The sequence below is a fragment of the Manis pentadactyla genome, chromosome 6 (genome assembly GCF_030020395.1).
Source record: "Manis pentadactyla isolate mManPen7 chromosome 6, mManPen7.hap1, whole genome shotgun sequence".
Taxonomy (NCBI): Eukaryota; Metazoa; Chordata; class Mammalia; order Pholidota; family Manidae; genus Manis; species Manis pentadactyla.
Genome location: NC_080024.1, coordinates 1,851,662 through 1,867,116, shown reverse-complemented (window position 1 = coordinate 1,867,116; position 15,455 = coordinate 1,851,662). Strand labels below are relative to the sequence as shown.

At 53.3% G+C, this 15,455-nt stretch overlaps 1 protein-coding gene across 16 annotated transcripts in view; it reads right to left on the bottom strand.

Annotated features, from left to right (window-relative positions):
* Positions 1 to 15,455, bottom strand: part of HDAC4 (histone deacetylase 4) — a 286,681-nt gene that overhangs the window by 140,147 nt on the left and 131,079 nt on the right. For 15 of the 16 annotated variants that reach the window (XM_057503363.1, XM_036901195.2, XM_036901200.2 and 12 more), the window contains one exon: positions 11,821 to 11,892. The exons of the other annotated variant lie outside the window; for it this stretch is intronic. In XM_057503363.1, the coding sequence (XP_057359346.1) occupies positions 11,821 to 11,892 (72 nt within the window). The remainder of the gene's footprint in view (positions 1 to 11,820; positions 11,893 to 15,455) is intronic. 16 annotated transcript variants of the gene reach the window in all.

Sequence of the window (15,455 nt, the reverse complement as noted above, 5' to 3'; positions counted from 1 at the left end):
TAGTCTTGGAGACAAGGAGTTACGGGACAAGAACCCTAAGATCAGGCGACCACAGCGCAAAGACAATGACAGGGGAAGGTGACAAAGCCCCTTGCCTTTGGCTGAACACTTACTAAATATGAAGTGCTGTGCGTGCTTCAGCTCCCGTGGTCCTCCCGACCCCAGGAAGTGGTCCCACTGGGGTCGCTGACACGAGAGGAGTCCTAAGCTGGATAGGGGTCAGCAGTTTGCCCAGGTGGTTTAGCCAGAAAGTGTGGACACCCGGACTCAGATCTGGCTACATCCCCGGAAGACCTGCTCCCACCCCACAGCCCCCGCCTCCCCCACTGCCCACCCGGGAGCCTTGGCTGTGCTCAGGGCAGCACAAATGACAAGCTACTCTATGAAACCCATTCTGATTACCCTAAGCTGAGTGGCTAGAAATACACTGGAAAATTTACGATAGTTCCGATGGTCTAGGAAGACCACAAATCCCCTCTGTAACTGTCCCTGCCGTCTCACCACATAAGGTCGAGTTCACATAACACGAAAAGGAACGGCTTTCAGAATTTCCTTCTTAGCAACCTCCAAACGTTTGGCTATTATTCCACCTAACAGCCGGGCTGTCATAGGAACCAATATTACTTAATAGTAACAGTTGAAATATTTGGAAATAGAAGGTGTTTCTTCCACTTGGTGGGAGGAGGAAAGAGGGCAGCACACAGGCCAGCCTGAGGCAGGGCTGTGCTTCTCGGGGTGAGCGGGCCTGTTCCGGGGCAGGGGCGGGAGGGGGCTGCCCTCCTGCGTGGCCAGGCGCATTCCACCCGGGCTTGGGAACCAGCATGCCTGGCCCCACCTCTAACACCCAGCAAGGCATGCGGCCTCGTTCTCAAGGGCTCCGTGGGGCATGTGGGGGTGAGGTGGGGGAAAGCTCACAGGCAGCTGGAAAGAAACATGGGACTTGAGAAGGGGGTCAGGCTCAGACTTTAGGTCTAGAAGAAACACCTGGGATGCACGTTAACAGTTCAGCTATTCAAAGTATGTGCAGCCTTGGGGAAGTCAGCCTCTCGCAGCCGGGCTCCTAACCTGCAGCCAGCCGCTCCTCAGTGCCCTCATGGGCAGGATTAAGGGCCAGGGACACAGAGCACGTGGCTGAAGGAAGGGTGGGCAGCCCCTGTCACTGTCATTACTGCCGCTGTCGCTGTAGCCACCAGCAGCCCAGTGCCGGGAGGCTGAGCGCTTCCCCCAAGGGCGGCGAGTGGCCTGCTGTCCAGCGTGGACCCACGCTCACTCTCGCCACAGAGCAAGGGCTCCTGATAAATGGAGCGACAGGACACTCTGTGAAGCACAATCCAGTTGAAAAGGCACTGGTAGCTCTAAGCAGACACTGTCTGTAAAAACAATTATAAACAATGTCTACCTCACAGACTCTGGCACATTGGAGAGTCAGCCCCCGGGGACAGTTCGTCCCACACCATCTCTCTGCCGACAGCTCTTGGTGTTCAGCCCCAGCCTTGGTAGAACCACTTTCCCAGCATCCTGAGTGGGGAGCAACTTTTCAACAGCCTACATGGGCCACACCGGCCCTCATCACCCTAAGGTCAGCTTGATCTGTGTCCCCCCATATCCATGGCCACTCCATCACCCTGGTGCTCAGAGCCCAAACCCAGACTGGTTCCCTCCCAGACTGTCTACAACTTCAGTAAACCGATCTCTTTCCAAATATTTCTAGAATCTGAACAATTTTCACCTTGCCCCTTGTCTCCACCCAGCCTGAGCCAGGCTCCCTGTTCCTGCACTCCCACGTAGCCACATGTCATTCTCTGCAGAACGACATTGGTGGTGTCACCCTTCTGCTCAGAACCTCCAGGCCCCCCCCCCCCCACTCATTCAAAGGCGAGCCTCACTGCACTCGCGGGCTGCCAGCGCTCTGTGACCTGCAGCAGCCGGCCCCCTGCTCTCCTGCCACAGGGCTGACTCACCTCTCTGCAGCCTCCAGCTGCCCCAGCACCCGCAGACTCTGCCCAGCCTTCCTGCCCTGCAGGTCCTTCAGACCTGCCCAGCAAGGGAGGGAGTGCCCCAGACAAATGTCCTAAGGGCAAGGCCTTCCATGACCCCTTTATTAAAACTGCACAACCCCCCCTGCAGGAATTGTCCTCATGGCTTTTCTCCAGCTCTTAGCACCTTCCCACACCTCTCGGGTTCTGATTCACAACCACCATGCTGGGTCTAAAGGCATACATAGGACCCAGCAGCCACAACTAGAGAAGTAAGCCCTTCTCAAGCACATAGTAAAGATTCATGAAAACTGACCATAAAGCAAGTCTCGGCTAAATTCAAAGACTTAGTTGGCATTTTCTAACCATAATGCAGATCAGAAATCAATCCCGAAAAGATTACTTGAAAAACTTCAGACCTTCAGATGAAAAACACTTCTAAAGATCTCACTTTCAAAGAAAAAAGAGCTATGAGGCAAACTTCAAAGAGGCTACAAATTAAACATTACAAATTAAAATACTATGGATTAGAACTCATCAAATGCAGCTCCACTTGTCCCAGAGTATATACCCCCATATGCTTCCACTGAGTGGAAGGAAGCCTAAAAAGTCATGCACCACCCAAAGTGTAGAACACCTTAACACCCTCCCCAAGCAGAACACAGACGAACACAGGCATCAGCGAGACGGGGCACAACCGCTCGCCAGCCCGCGGCCCCAGCGCCAGCCACCTCTCTGAGGGACAGTCGCACAGCCGGAGCCAGACAGGCAGACACATGTTGGGCCACAGCCTCACAGGCCTCAAAAGGTCGGGGCTCCTCCGGCCTCCAGAGCTGCCTGCCTACCAGACCCGGGAGGGGCCCGGAGGGAGGGCCAGTGCGGGGAGAGGGGCCAGCAGAAGACCCCCAAGCCCCTCAGGGCTCCTCCCAGGGCCGGCCACGCACAGGTGCTCCACGGCATCCGAGGGACCGGAGGGGGGGCCCATCCTGAGGACACCAAGAGCCTCCTGCCCCGCCTTCTGCCGCCCTCCACCCCCACCCCCAGCGACAGCCTGGCTCCGCTGGGTCACTCTGGAGTTGGCCTGGTGGAGGCACACTGTACACTGGGCACAGCTGCGGGCCCCAGAACAGAGGCCTCTCCATAAATGCTGGGCCCAGGTTGGTGTGGCGAAGGCGGGCAGTTGCTGGGTGACCATAGGACACTGACAACAGAACGAGGACACGAGTGACAGAAGTGGTTGCCCTGACTGGGGCTGAGTGCCCTCCCAGACCCCGGGTGAAGGTGCATGCACTCTCTGGGCACATTTTGCTCAGGCTCCGCAGCCCTAAAGTGCAGAACACAAGGCCAGGAATAAAGAAACAGACAAAAAGACAAAAGGCATTTTGCTTGTAAATGACATCACGTCAGTACCTTCCCAGAAGGCACTTCTGCCCACCAGGAAAATGTCACGGCCATACAGAACTGAGTGGGGACCTTATAATCACTTTGAAATATCCCACGAGGACATTAAGGGACAGTTTTCTATTTTCTGTCTCAGCGTAGACCCTGGGGTCACTGCCACATGCTGGGGAGATGGCCTCATGGCTCTGGGTGGCCGGGCTGCCCCTGCACATGTCCACTTCCTCACGGCTCCTGCCCGCCGCAGGTCTGTGCCACAACCACAGGAAATTCAGTGGGGTGGAGCAGCTCGCAGTAAACATAATACCCCCCACAGCCTGTTCCCCCAGGGACGGGCAGGCCTCTTTCTCCAGGAGCACCAGGAGCACCAGGACAGGGCAGGAGCGGCTGGGAGGGGTGGGAACCGGCGGGGTGGGCCTCGGGCAGCAGGGAGCCTCCTGGTGAACAGCGGCCGACTGGACAGCATCATTTATCCCCATTCCCTGAGGTCCCACTGAAACTGTATGTGGAGCTTGTTTTTTTTTTTTCTTTAATCACCAACCGAAATGCAGACAAAATACAAACAGGAGAGAGAACAAAGTTCCTAAGTCAGAGGATCATGGGTGAGTAACAGGGGTCTGCCTTCCCTGGTACATGCCCAGCGGCAAGAAGGGTGGTCTGGCTCCAGCACAGAGCTCCCGGGGCTCAGGAGTCAACCCCGAGGCCGGGAGATAGAGCACCTGTTCCGAGAGCCCGAAGCCCCCAGACCCTCCCACGCCCCACAGAGCTGGAGCAGCCCACAGACTTGGGTGCCAGGAGGGCCAGGGCGTGTGCTGACAGCACTAGGTAAACAGAGGCTGTGCACTGCACGTGAGCTGCCTGGTCACCTTCCCTGGGATGCAGGTGACCTTCCAGTGAGGCTCAGGGCTGACTAACTGGCTAGAAGACAGGCCTGACCAGGGCAGGGCGCCCCCAGGGCCCAGCACCAACTGAAGATGAGCGGGCAGCAGGATCGCCAGACAGTGAGAACAGTCATCATCCAAGGCAGAGCCCAGATGGGACCATGGAGGGACCTCAGTGTGCCAGCAGACCGCGCTGCCCCCAGAGAGGAGGGCAACCCCATCAGCCGGAGACCAGGATGCCTCTGTATTTGGAGGAACACCATTCCCAAGTTCTGTCAAGTTTACAGGTCCACCATGGAGCCAGCTGCCGGACAGCAGGTCACATCGTCACACTGGGTGTAAATGTCACTTCACTGTGCCAGGGCCACATCCTTGGGTGAGGCACAGAGGCTGCAGGTGAGAGCTGGCAGACACCCAGCAAACAGCACCCCACCTCTGCTGCCAGTGTCCTCTGGGCCCCTCTGATGGCTCCGCCCACCAGAAGAGCAGGGCCCAGAGGGGGCCTGATGCCACCAGGCCTCCCATCAGGCAGTGGGCCTGCCTCCATGCATAGCCCTGCGAGTCTCCGTGGCCCTGTCCCTGCTCACTTGTGGCACTCCTGGCTGTAACCCTGAGAGGGTGGGCCTCGGCGAGGTCTGAGCAAAACACTAGGAAGTGTAAGCAACGAGCACCACAAGCTAAGGGCTGCATGTCGACTCCTGCCTTGCGTGTGGCCGGGCGCCCCCTGCAGCACATCTGTCTCCGGCAGCAGGCCCGTGTGCCCCAGGTTTCTGAAAGCCCAGAGAGGGACACATGGAGCACACGTGCCCCATTAGCGGAATGGCCACCAGCCAAGTGCAGCCGGGCCTGGGGGCTCACAGCTGAGATGCCGAGAGGTCAGGCCACTGGCTGCCGACCCACCCTAGTGGTTTTAAGGCCACTGAGGGTGAGTGACAGGGGACCAATGAGGGACAGGGGCTGGATTAACATTACATAAAGCAGGAAGGAAGAGCACGGCTTGTCTTTTCTCTGGAAACGCCAACTGTTGGCACAAAATCCCAAACTCTATCTCAGAAAGAACTGTACTTGGGGAATAGGCTATTTCCCAGTTTGTAAATTCCACCTATAAGAGAATTCACCAGGGACTCGAGAGAGCAGCAGCAGGGCCTCAACATGCCTTGGAGACTCATCCTACGGGAAGAGGGCCACGCCGAGGTCTGTGCTCTGAGCCGCCCTGTCTCCCTTTCCTCAAGCCCCCAGGTGGCAGGATGGTCCACCCCGTTTCTGGGGGTTGGCACCACCACGCTTCCCACTGGCTGAGCTGCTGAGGTTCTCAGGACAGAGATCAAACCCCCATGCAGCTGCAGAGCGTCCGCCAGGGGCCAGGACTTGCCAGCTGGCTTGGGCATCACAGTCCTCTCTCTGGGGACCCAGCCCCACTCCGGGCTCAGCAAGGAAGACAGATATGCCAGCATTAAATGTGAAGTAGGTTTGGATGTTCGATGGAGGAAAACACAGACATACTCTACCTCTGCAAAATAGTGTTAAGAGAAAAGCCCAAATTGATTCAAACCCTCATGGGAGGCACATTCAATGTAATTCAAAAAATTTTGATAGGCCTCTGTGGATAAAAGGAAGGTTCCTGTGGCCAGGATTCTTACCTGGCCCTGGTTGGCTAGCTCACTACACACGTGTGGTCAATGCATCATTATTGACTCCATATAGAGAGCCCTGCCCAGGGCTCTGGGCTGCACAGCTGCAGGAGAGCAGAGGCTGGCGTGGTGGCAGCATCGAGGACAGAGACTGGGATGGCTGTGTGGGCAGAGAGGCCCAGAGGCAGAGACCGGCTTACTGCCTGCAGACTCGCTCTGAGTGAAAGGGATTTTGGTGACTGACCTGCCATCGTGGGAATAAAGTTGGGTATAACCCTTTCACCCCAAGAACATTCTACTTTCACTTCTTTGGTCACATTGAATCCATAGTGAACTTGCCCGGGGCTGAAACCCATTGGCAAGACGGCCTCCCAGCACTGGCCAGTTTTGCTCCATTTAAGCAGCAGGCCTAGGGTACCATCGTGAGGGCTTTGGGGCTGATGGAGGGGAGGTGGTCACCCTGGAGGAAGCAGGAGAGCCAAGAGCCTGGGCCCTGGCAGACAGAGGGCTGCTATAAGCAGAACACAGGACCAGGAGACGGTGGGGAGCACTGCAGAGGCCTCCCACATGCCACGCGTCCTGCCCCTGGTGCTCCCACCAGGCGGAGCAGCCACGCAACCAGAGAGGCAGCAGGCCCAGAAGCCACGGGGCCCACTGGAGGCAGGCAGACCCTGCTGCCCCCAGGCCAGCCAGGCTGCCAAGCCTGACTCTGCATGCCCTTTGTACAGCACCCAGCCAAGTGGGAAGCAGGGATAGGGTGTGTACCGAGTAAGGAGAAACGGACCGAAAGGGATTCTGCACTTGTGCCACACAGAGGCGCTGCTCCGGGCACTGTGGGACCCCAGACAGGCACTGCCTATGGACGTGTGGGTCCGACCAGAAGGGGTGCACAAATGCGGGTTGGGCCATGCAAGGGGCACCGGGCAAAACCGGTGCCCAGGAGATCCACAGCGAAGGCTAGGCAAGGAGGCCTCCCGGGCGGGCAGGCCTTGGAAATGACCCCTTTTGACAACTCGAGTGGTAATAAATACTCTGCCAAAGAGGAGAAATTGGAATGTGAGGATTCCTGGGCACCACCCCTAGTGACAGGGTGGGGACACGGCAGGACAGAGCAGGACCACATCTTTCCAGTCCGGAACTACTCGTGGCTATAAATGCACCTGTTCCCCAGACCTGACTGAGGCATTTCCAAGCAGCTCATAAATGCACACAACACCTGCACAGCCTCCTTGGGTGAAGCTGTGATGACCCTCAGCTGCTGAAGTTGGGTGGGCTGCAGACCCTTAACCCTCACCCAGTCATGGCCTCACGGGATGGAGGCAAGTGGAACCTTCCCAGCATTTGTTTAAGGAAGTCAAACTGAATTGTTTTGTCAATTTTCAAACTGCTAGATTTTACCTTGATTTCTTTATGTTCTATATTTCATTTTTCCCTCACAATTTAAACCAAACAAACAGGAAAGGCTCTGTGGCACCTGCTACTCTGGGGCACACGCTGGCGCTGTCCTGTCTAGCCAGTGTGCCCATGCGGCCCTACCTTGTGCCTGCAGCTCTGTACCTGCGGAGGGCGGCCGGGGACGGGCAGAATGGAACTCGCCCTTGCCCCGGTCTGAAGACCACGATGGCTGAGTCAGGAGGGCACCAGGACCAGGAGATGGGAGGGAGCCCTCTTCTTCCCGCCTTCCTGCCTGGCCCTCCAGCGGGAGTCCCCCAGGGCGGGATTGTACCCCTCCCAAAACTCAGAGCCCCGGTTACAAGGAAGCCTGTGACGAGCACCCTGGGAGGAGCACCCCGGGAGGCACATCATAGAGAAGGTGTGGTTACCAGGGCATCGCTTTGTATGGTAATTAATAGCTTCCTGTGCCAGGGAGGCAGGCTTCCCGAAGCTCTACCTGACGTCACACGTGTTCTCCTCGTGTCTGCTTCACTTTTCCTCTCACCAAGGCAAACTGAACAGCACGGCCTGCCGGGGAGGCAACTCGGCCCCAGGCACCAGCCAGCCTCAAACAGTTCCTGCTCCGAAGTTCAAGAGGAAGGATCAGGAAATTCAATAACCCTTTTGACAATCTGGTGTCAAACACCCTTTAAGATCTGGGAATCCATGGCTAAAGCCAAACCTCACTTTTTTATAAGTTTGGATAAGTTCTCTACAGAAAGTCGTTTCTTCAAGATTCTTGCATTTTCTTTTAAAAATTACACTTCTGTTAAATAACCTTGAAAACAAACCTCCCTAACTCTTCACAGAAAAGCTTGTCAGAAGGGTCCATTACAAAGGGTGATGGGGGCCACATATATATCTGGGGAACCTGCAAAAGATGCTTTCCTTTAGCACAGCACCATCCATCCCCCGTCGGCACCCTGCCCGCATCAGTCCCCCAAGGTCCCTCCGGCACAGAAGCTCACTGCAGCCTCCGTGGCCGTCCTGCCCCAGAAGCACAGCCAGAGAGCAGAGACCGGTCCCTGCACTATGGCTTACGTGCAGGGTGACCCTGGGAAAGCGGCCGTGCCTTGAGGACCCCACTCCCCTCCGTGGGACGGTGGTCAGGTACAAAGGTGCTCGGTCCCTGTGACGAGAAGCTGCAGTGATGGAGGCGCGCCCCTCAGCATGCTGGCTGGCTCACAGGGAGTGCTGAACACATCGTCAGGACATTCATACCCTGCTGTCTTCCAGGTTTTGCTTTCCTCCCCTTTGCTCCTGGATGACTGAGGCATCTCCTTGACCCTTCCACTCAGTTCAGGCTGATGGGCGTCCACAGTGTCCGTCACGTACCATGCAAACATAGTGCTGGAAGCCAACACCCAACATATTCGTACAGTAACTTTTCTATAAACATACATCCATTTAAAATCAGGACAAAGTCTATTATTTTTTTAAAGTTACAAAATGACTCAGAAATGAATGACTTAACTGTTTTTCAAGTTCCCTACAGGCCAAGGGGAATGTGCCACCCAGGACAGTGCACCGTAGTGACCATCGCTCACCTTCTCTTCTGTCCTCAAACTCCAACACCTGCCCCCACAACACTGACCCGATGACCTGGCTGCCACCCACATGCTCCCACCAAGACACCACCCTGTCTCTGCACCCCAAGTCCTCATCCATGATGCTGCCATTCCACCTCCAAAAAACAACTCCTTGCTAACAATGAGTAACACTAAGAGAACATCCTTTTGTCTTATGGTAGGCAAATGGCTCCATTTTCTTGCTTTTATGTTGGAATTATTTTACAATTAAGATGTTTAAAACAAGAAAAAAAGAAATACCAAAAGAAGGAAAGATGTGTTTACACATGAGAAGTTAAAGGGGAAGGTGAAGAAATCAGAATTAACCCAAAATAAATAGCATTTTAGCTTTTTCCTTCTGATACTGACTTTTCAAATAAAGAGATATTCTTGCATGAATTATCTCAAGTCTTAATTCCAGATGGCACATGAATAAAAGGTATGAATAGTGTGTTTTTATTTGAAGACTTTATAAAGACTACCTGCATTTAAAGAGAACCATTATCAGAAAAAATTTGTTCTGCGCATGCCATCTTTCACAACCAGGAACAGCTGAGAAATAGGATGAGGTCATTGTAGGGGTGGGAGTAGGGGGCACATCTGGGCACTTTTCCTACTCAAAGTAAAAGCTGTGTGTTCAAGGGGCCGAGCTCCCACGGTGAGCATCGGGGTAATTCTTGCAAATTATACAGGTATCGGTTTGTTTTTGTTTTCATACTGCCAAATGTCAAAAGAGTACTTAAGATTAAAGTCGATTGTTGGAAAATGCAAGAGCAAACTGGGATTGACATGAAATTACATCTGAAAGTGTTTCTACTCTCATATCATAAAAATGCATATTTAAAGAAATTTTCATATCCATTTTCAAGTCATTATATAACCTGAGGTTAATATTTCTTTGTAGAGCGTGATACAGGGGCTTGAGTTTCAGGGCGCGCTGTGCCCTGGGACAGCTTCCAGGACGGCTCCATGGCAGGCTTCCTGGTGCACAGGACGACCAGCCTGTGTCCTCTCTTCTGCGCCTGCTGCATGCAGTGGGTGCTGCTTCCACACTGGCTGAGAATCATGCTGTAAACACTGACCACCAGCAATATAGAAAAAATGCGACCCCACCAAAAGGACTGCGCTGTGGTTGAACTCTGACCCACGGGAACCCCACTACAAGGAGGTCAAACGACTTGCTTCGATGTCATGGGGCACCCTCCCCCCAACACCACTGCTCGAGTCAGATGGTTCCCCCAGAGAAGGTCAGGGGCATCGCAGGGACCGTTTCCTAGGATCCTGAACGAGCGCGGCCGCCACGCCACATGCGGTCTTCAGGTCCTGTCAACAGGACCAGGCGGTGGCACTCCTGCAAATCAGACGTGTGTTTGATCTCTAGAAGCACCCCACAGAGAAGGGATGACCACCAATAAGAAGTGAGAAAACAAAACAGACACCAAGCCACTTGCCCAAGGTTGGGCGCTAAGCGGGTCGCCAGGACTCCAGGCTGCCCTGTCCACACCCGAGGTGCACCGCCTATCCACATTGACCCAGGAGCTGCTCACCAGCTCTCCACTGCGCAGTGAGCTTCCCACTCTGGAAAGAGCACTCTTCTTTCTGGTTCACTGGGAAACAATACATATTTACACTGTTTTCACAGCCTGTCAAGCTATCTGAAAAATCTCCTCTGTCCCACACCTCACTGAGCCATAGGAAATTGTCTTAAATGAACACAAGGACTCTGTTTTTAAACAAAAATAAATGAACTCAAGGGAGAAGGGCAATCAGCATTGTTCATGCAGATGGAAATAAAAACCGAGCATCTTCATCCACTATGTCAAAGCCCACCCAGAAGAAGGAAAGCCTGGAAGGGAGGGTGTGGAGGGGAAGAGGAGGCGTGAGGGCAGAGGGAGGGGCTGGAGCGCCTTCTGGAAGTGCTGCAGAGAAACCACCAGACCTTTGTTCCTTGGGGAAATGCCAAGAACATCCCTGGCAGACTTCAGGAATCACTATGCAGAGAAAGAAACTGTTCTTTGACACTTCCAGCCTCTTTTTTGAGGGGAGGTGGGAGGCATGGGGAAGGGGAGGCAATGTGCAGGTCTGATGGAGGCCAGGCAGAGGCAGGCATACCTCTCCTTCCCGGCCAGCCCTGCCCACAGGGAGCAGGCAGAGCGGGCCACGGGAAGGTTGGGGCCCAGGAGGCGCTGCAAAGGGAAGACCACAGAAAGAGGCCTTCAGGTGACAGGAGAGCAAGGGCCCCATCCTGCTGCCCTCAAGAGGCTGCTGAGAACCTTGTGGGGTGTGGCCACAGTTCCCTTACACCCTAGGCATTCGGGGGTTCGTTTACCCTCAGTAAGGCCAAGTGGCCCCAAAGCACCAAGGGTGCTCAGGCTCTGAGATGAAGTCCGGGGAGATGCTTTAAGAAAAGGAAGAGGAAAAGGCTGTTTACAGCCTAGATTTGGAAAACGCTGCTTAAAGCGGAGTATTTAGAAATATCATACAAGGAATAAGAGATTTATAATCACAGTTGATGCCTTTTGGTCAATCAGACAATCGAGAGGTACTTAGGAGACAACGTCATTGACTCAGTTTACCAAGGAAAGCCCGGGGCTGGACAGAGTGTGACCTGCCCGAGGCTGGTCCTGCCACAGCAGGGAACTCCGGGCCCCAGTTCAGGCTGGGACCTCTTTCCTGCGGACTTACAAGGATGAGGGCGTGGAGCTCACCTAGCTGGCCGTGTGTACCTTTGGGGAGAGCACCCCAGTCCTATATAAATAGCATCGAGCCAACGCCCAATTCGTTTCCAAGACAGACAGCCTGTTCTACCCTGGAAGAGAACACCCAACTTCAAAGGACCTGACAACCCACCCCTTTCTCTCCATGTTCACCTGAAAAGCAGGGCCTCCAGAAGCCCATGGGGGTGCCCGGCAGGCTGGGCTAACTGGCTTACCTGTGCTGGGCATGTGGTTCACGCGGGCAGGGTTTAGCAGCTCCACGGGCTGGTCTCGGCCAGAAAGTCCATCTGGAGGACAGAGAAAGCATTTGGCTTCAGAAACTGCTGGCATTTCAATGAAAACACTCAAGAGTCCGTGAGGAGCAGCTCCTAGCAAACGATGGGAACGCGTGCGCATCCTTGCTTTTAAAGAGCAACTCTAATTCCATCACAGGCTATTCATTTACCAAATCAGAAAAGGAAAGGCCCTTTGTAGAATAACCCAAACAGACCCCAACTGAAATACAGCAAACTCAAGTCTCTGGCCTTAGGGCATCTGGCTTGGCCGGTTGGGCTCACTCTTGCTGAGTGACCACATCACACCTACTTGTGTTTATAGGAAGTCAGCTTTTCTGCAGAGACCACAAGCACAAAGACAGTGAGAACAGAAGCTGCCCATCCTCTTCCCAACCCTGACAAATGGCCTGGATGCTAGGGAAGCACAGCCTTGGGGGGCATTAGTAAACCACAGGGTGTGCTGTACACATGCAGGGACTCTGAGACACCCAGAAAGTGCTCAGGAGAATACCTGGCCAGGTACTTAGAATTTAAGGGGCCTTCCCATTTAACTCCACTTCCCGATTGCATTCATGACTCCACTACCCCTTCAGGGCTCTCTGAAGATGGAGCTGGAGCCCGCCCACCCCCCACCAGAGTGGGCTGCATTTAGATTGCCTCAGATTTTCCATTTTCTCTCCAATCGAGAAGAAGGAAAACTTTGGCAGAACTTCCAGGAATCACACTTTTGGTTTAAAATTAGCCTCTGACAAGTGGTGTGAACGCCTGCAGTGACAGGCGCGTCATCACAGACGCTGACGTGGTGGGGTTTCTCTCCACTGACTTAAGGGAGGCATCGCCGGGCCCGCAGAGCAGCCATCAGCTCCCTCAGGCAGACTTCCAAATCGAGACAGAATAGGTTAAGTAACATCAGGCCTATTGATATAAGAAAACCTTGCTTTTTACCCAAAACAGACACCACCTTGAGCAGCCTTCAAGTTTAGCATTACGTACCCCACGGGTCTCTGGAAATGTTCAAACTCCACAGACAAAAACAATGACCACGAGGATTTCCAAAAGCACATTCTGGGGATCTAAAGACCCTCTCCAGGAAGCGAGGGAAGGGGTGAGGCCCCCTAAGGTGCCGCCATTGTGGGCCCGCAAGAGCCTCACTCACCTCCCCCATGGCGAGGGACAAGGCCACTCTGCTGTCCCCTGCAGCTTCAGCTGCTCAGGCCCAGCTCAGAGAATCAGACGCAGGTGCCCACGGTCTCCTCTCCCAAAGCAGCAGCCCGCCCCAATTCTGGCAACTTTAAGGTATCAAAATAGTTCCGAGAACACACGAGGCATATTCTAGGACAGCTCCCTGAGCCCAGAGAGGAACAGGCAGGCTGCAGTTAGGCCTCAGAAGCAGACCCCAGGGCCCAACACCCATCCCGACGATCTGCACCAAGGGCTTTTTTCAGGAGCAGGGCCACCCCTGATGGCCTGACTGTGCAACTGTAAGCCTAATGCCATGCAACGCCTTCCTGCCACTCAGAAAGGGACCTCCAGACAGTAATGGAAGTATTCTTACACCTTTTTCCTGAAAATAAACGAATGAAATTTATTTCAACCATAAATGAAACTTTCATTTTCAAAAATGAAAATCTCATAATAGTATATATACATCTTTAAAAATTCAAATCCCACTGTGAGCACTTTCAGAAACATCAGAAGACACTTCTGAAATCTGAATCCACTGCAACTTTCCAACTGGCAGGGGTCAGGAGCAAGGTGCACGGCGCACTCTTCCTGGCTCCCACCATCCGATTCACGTCCCCCGAAATGCCCTCTGTGGCCCTCTCCTCCATACCCACCCTTAGCTTCCATTTGAGCAGAAGCTCTAAAACTGGAAACAGTTCACAAACCCAGAAGCTAGAAGTTTCCTCATTTTACTAATGAGAAAACTCCTGCTTCTAGGACGTCCACAGCAGTGCTGGGGCCGGCGTCCAGCTAATGTGAAGTCAAGGCCCTTCCTCAAGTCTGGGATTGGTCTGCTTGTGACTGCCCCCAGCCCTGAAGGTCTGACCACTCCAAACCCATTTGCACAAATGATGCATAACACGCTTTTATCCACACTAAAGTGGGAAGACGCACTTAATCTCCATGCAATCAATCCAGACAGTAAGTTAGATAGGTCATTCCTGGTGCATTCAAACATGTCGCCCATGGGTATTAAGTGACCATATGGTTAGCTGAGTCCACTCATCCACCAAATGTCCAGGTGCTAGGCTGGGGAGTGTCCGCCCAGGCATCAGAAAGCAAGCAGCCATGTCTGTGAACTAGTTGGATGCCGTAAGATGCTGCCCTTTGGTAAGAACATATTCTTTTCAGTTTTCTAGAAATTTTGGAAACTTGGACCTGAAAAGCGAAGGAGGGCATGAATTATAACCACAGTGTGCTTTCCTTTCCCCCTCCGGAGTTCACAGAGGCTTCTATGGAACCCACTGGAAAACTCCAGCATGGCAGAGACAGAGCCTCAGGGCCGCATGGCTCAGGAGCCACACAGGGAGGACACACAGCTGCACCCCGCCTGCCCCAACAAAGCATCACCAGCGGGCCTGGCAGACGTGGAAGCAATTCCGACGACACCAGCAAGACGAACAGGACAGAAGAGCGAAAACACCTTAAGATGTCAGACAGAAAGGTTCAGTCCCTGGCCTGACATAACCGAGGGTCTGCACTTCACGGCCAGGCAAGAAGGTACGTTTCTTGGACCAATAAAGAAAGTACGTGAAACGCCCACACACAGGTTACTTAGTGAGGGGGGCTGTGTGACCTCCCTGCCCAAACTAGCCTCCGGCCCCCCAAGCGCCACCCAGACCCACCCTGACTGAGGGATCAGCATCTCATTAAGGTTAAATTTGCCCTTTCCTGAGGACCAGTGACACTGAGCATCTATTCACATGGTTACTGGCTGTTCTGAATTCAAGCCTTTTACCATTTTTCAAAAAATTGAATGAGTTGCCCTTTTCTTACTGATCCATAGGAATTCTTTACAAGTTCTGATGGGTGATCCTCTATCAGTTATAAAGATTCCATCTCAGGGACTAGCTTTCTTTGCACACCAATCTTTCTTTTTTGGGTCAAGTTTAAGACATTCTCCCCCACCTGGAAAAATACTTTATCATATTCTCATCTGGAAGTTCTGTGGTTCTCTCTTTAAGTGGAAGCCTCTCAGCTCTCTGGTATTAATTTTTGTATAAGGTATAAGGTAGGGTTTTTACTTTTTTTTTTTGCCAGGAGAACAGACGAACAGAACATCTGCTCAGTTACAAGCCAAATCTCTGTCCAATTGGCCAATTTCTTTATAACCTACCCAACAGTTATACTAATTACTGTAACTGTACAACAATTCTTAATATCTGATAGGGCAAGAACCCCTGCCTTCTTCAGATTCAGCTCGGACGGTACCGGTCCTTGACCCTACCACGTAACCTTTGGAAGCAGCTTGCTAATTCCACCAACAAACAGACAAAAGCAGCTCTGCGTGGGACTGCACTGTGTCTGGAACCTGGGGAAACAGAATCTTAATATTACATCTTCCAATCCAT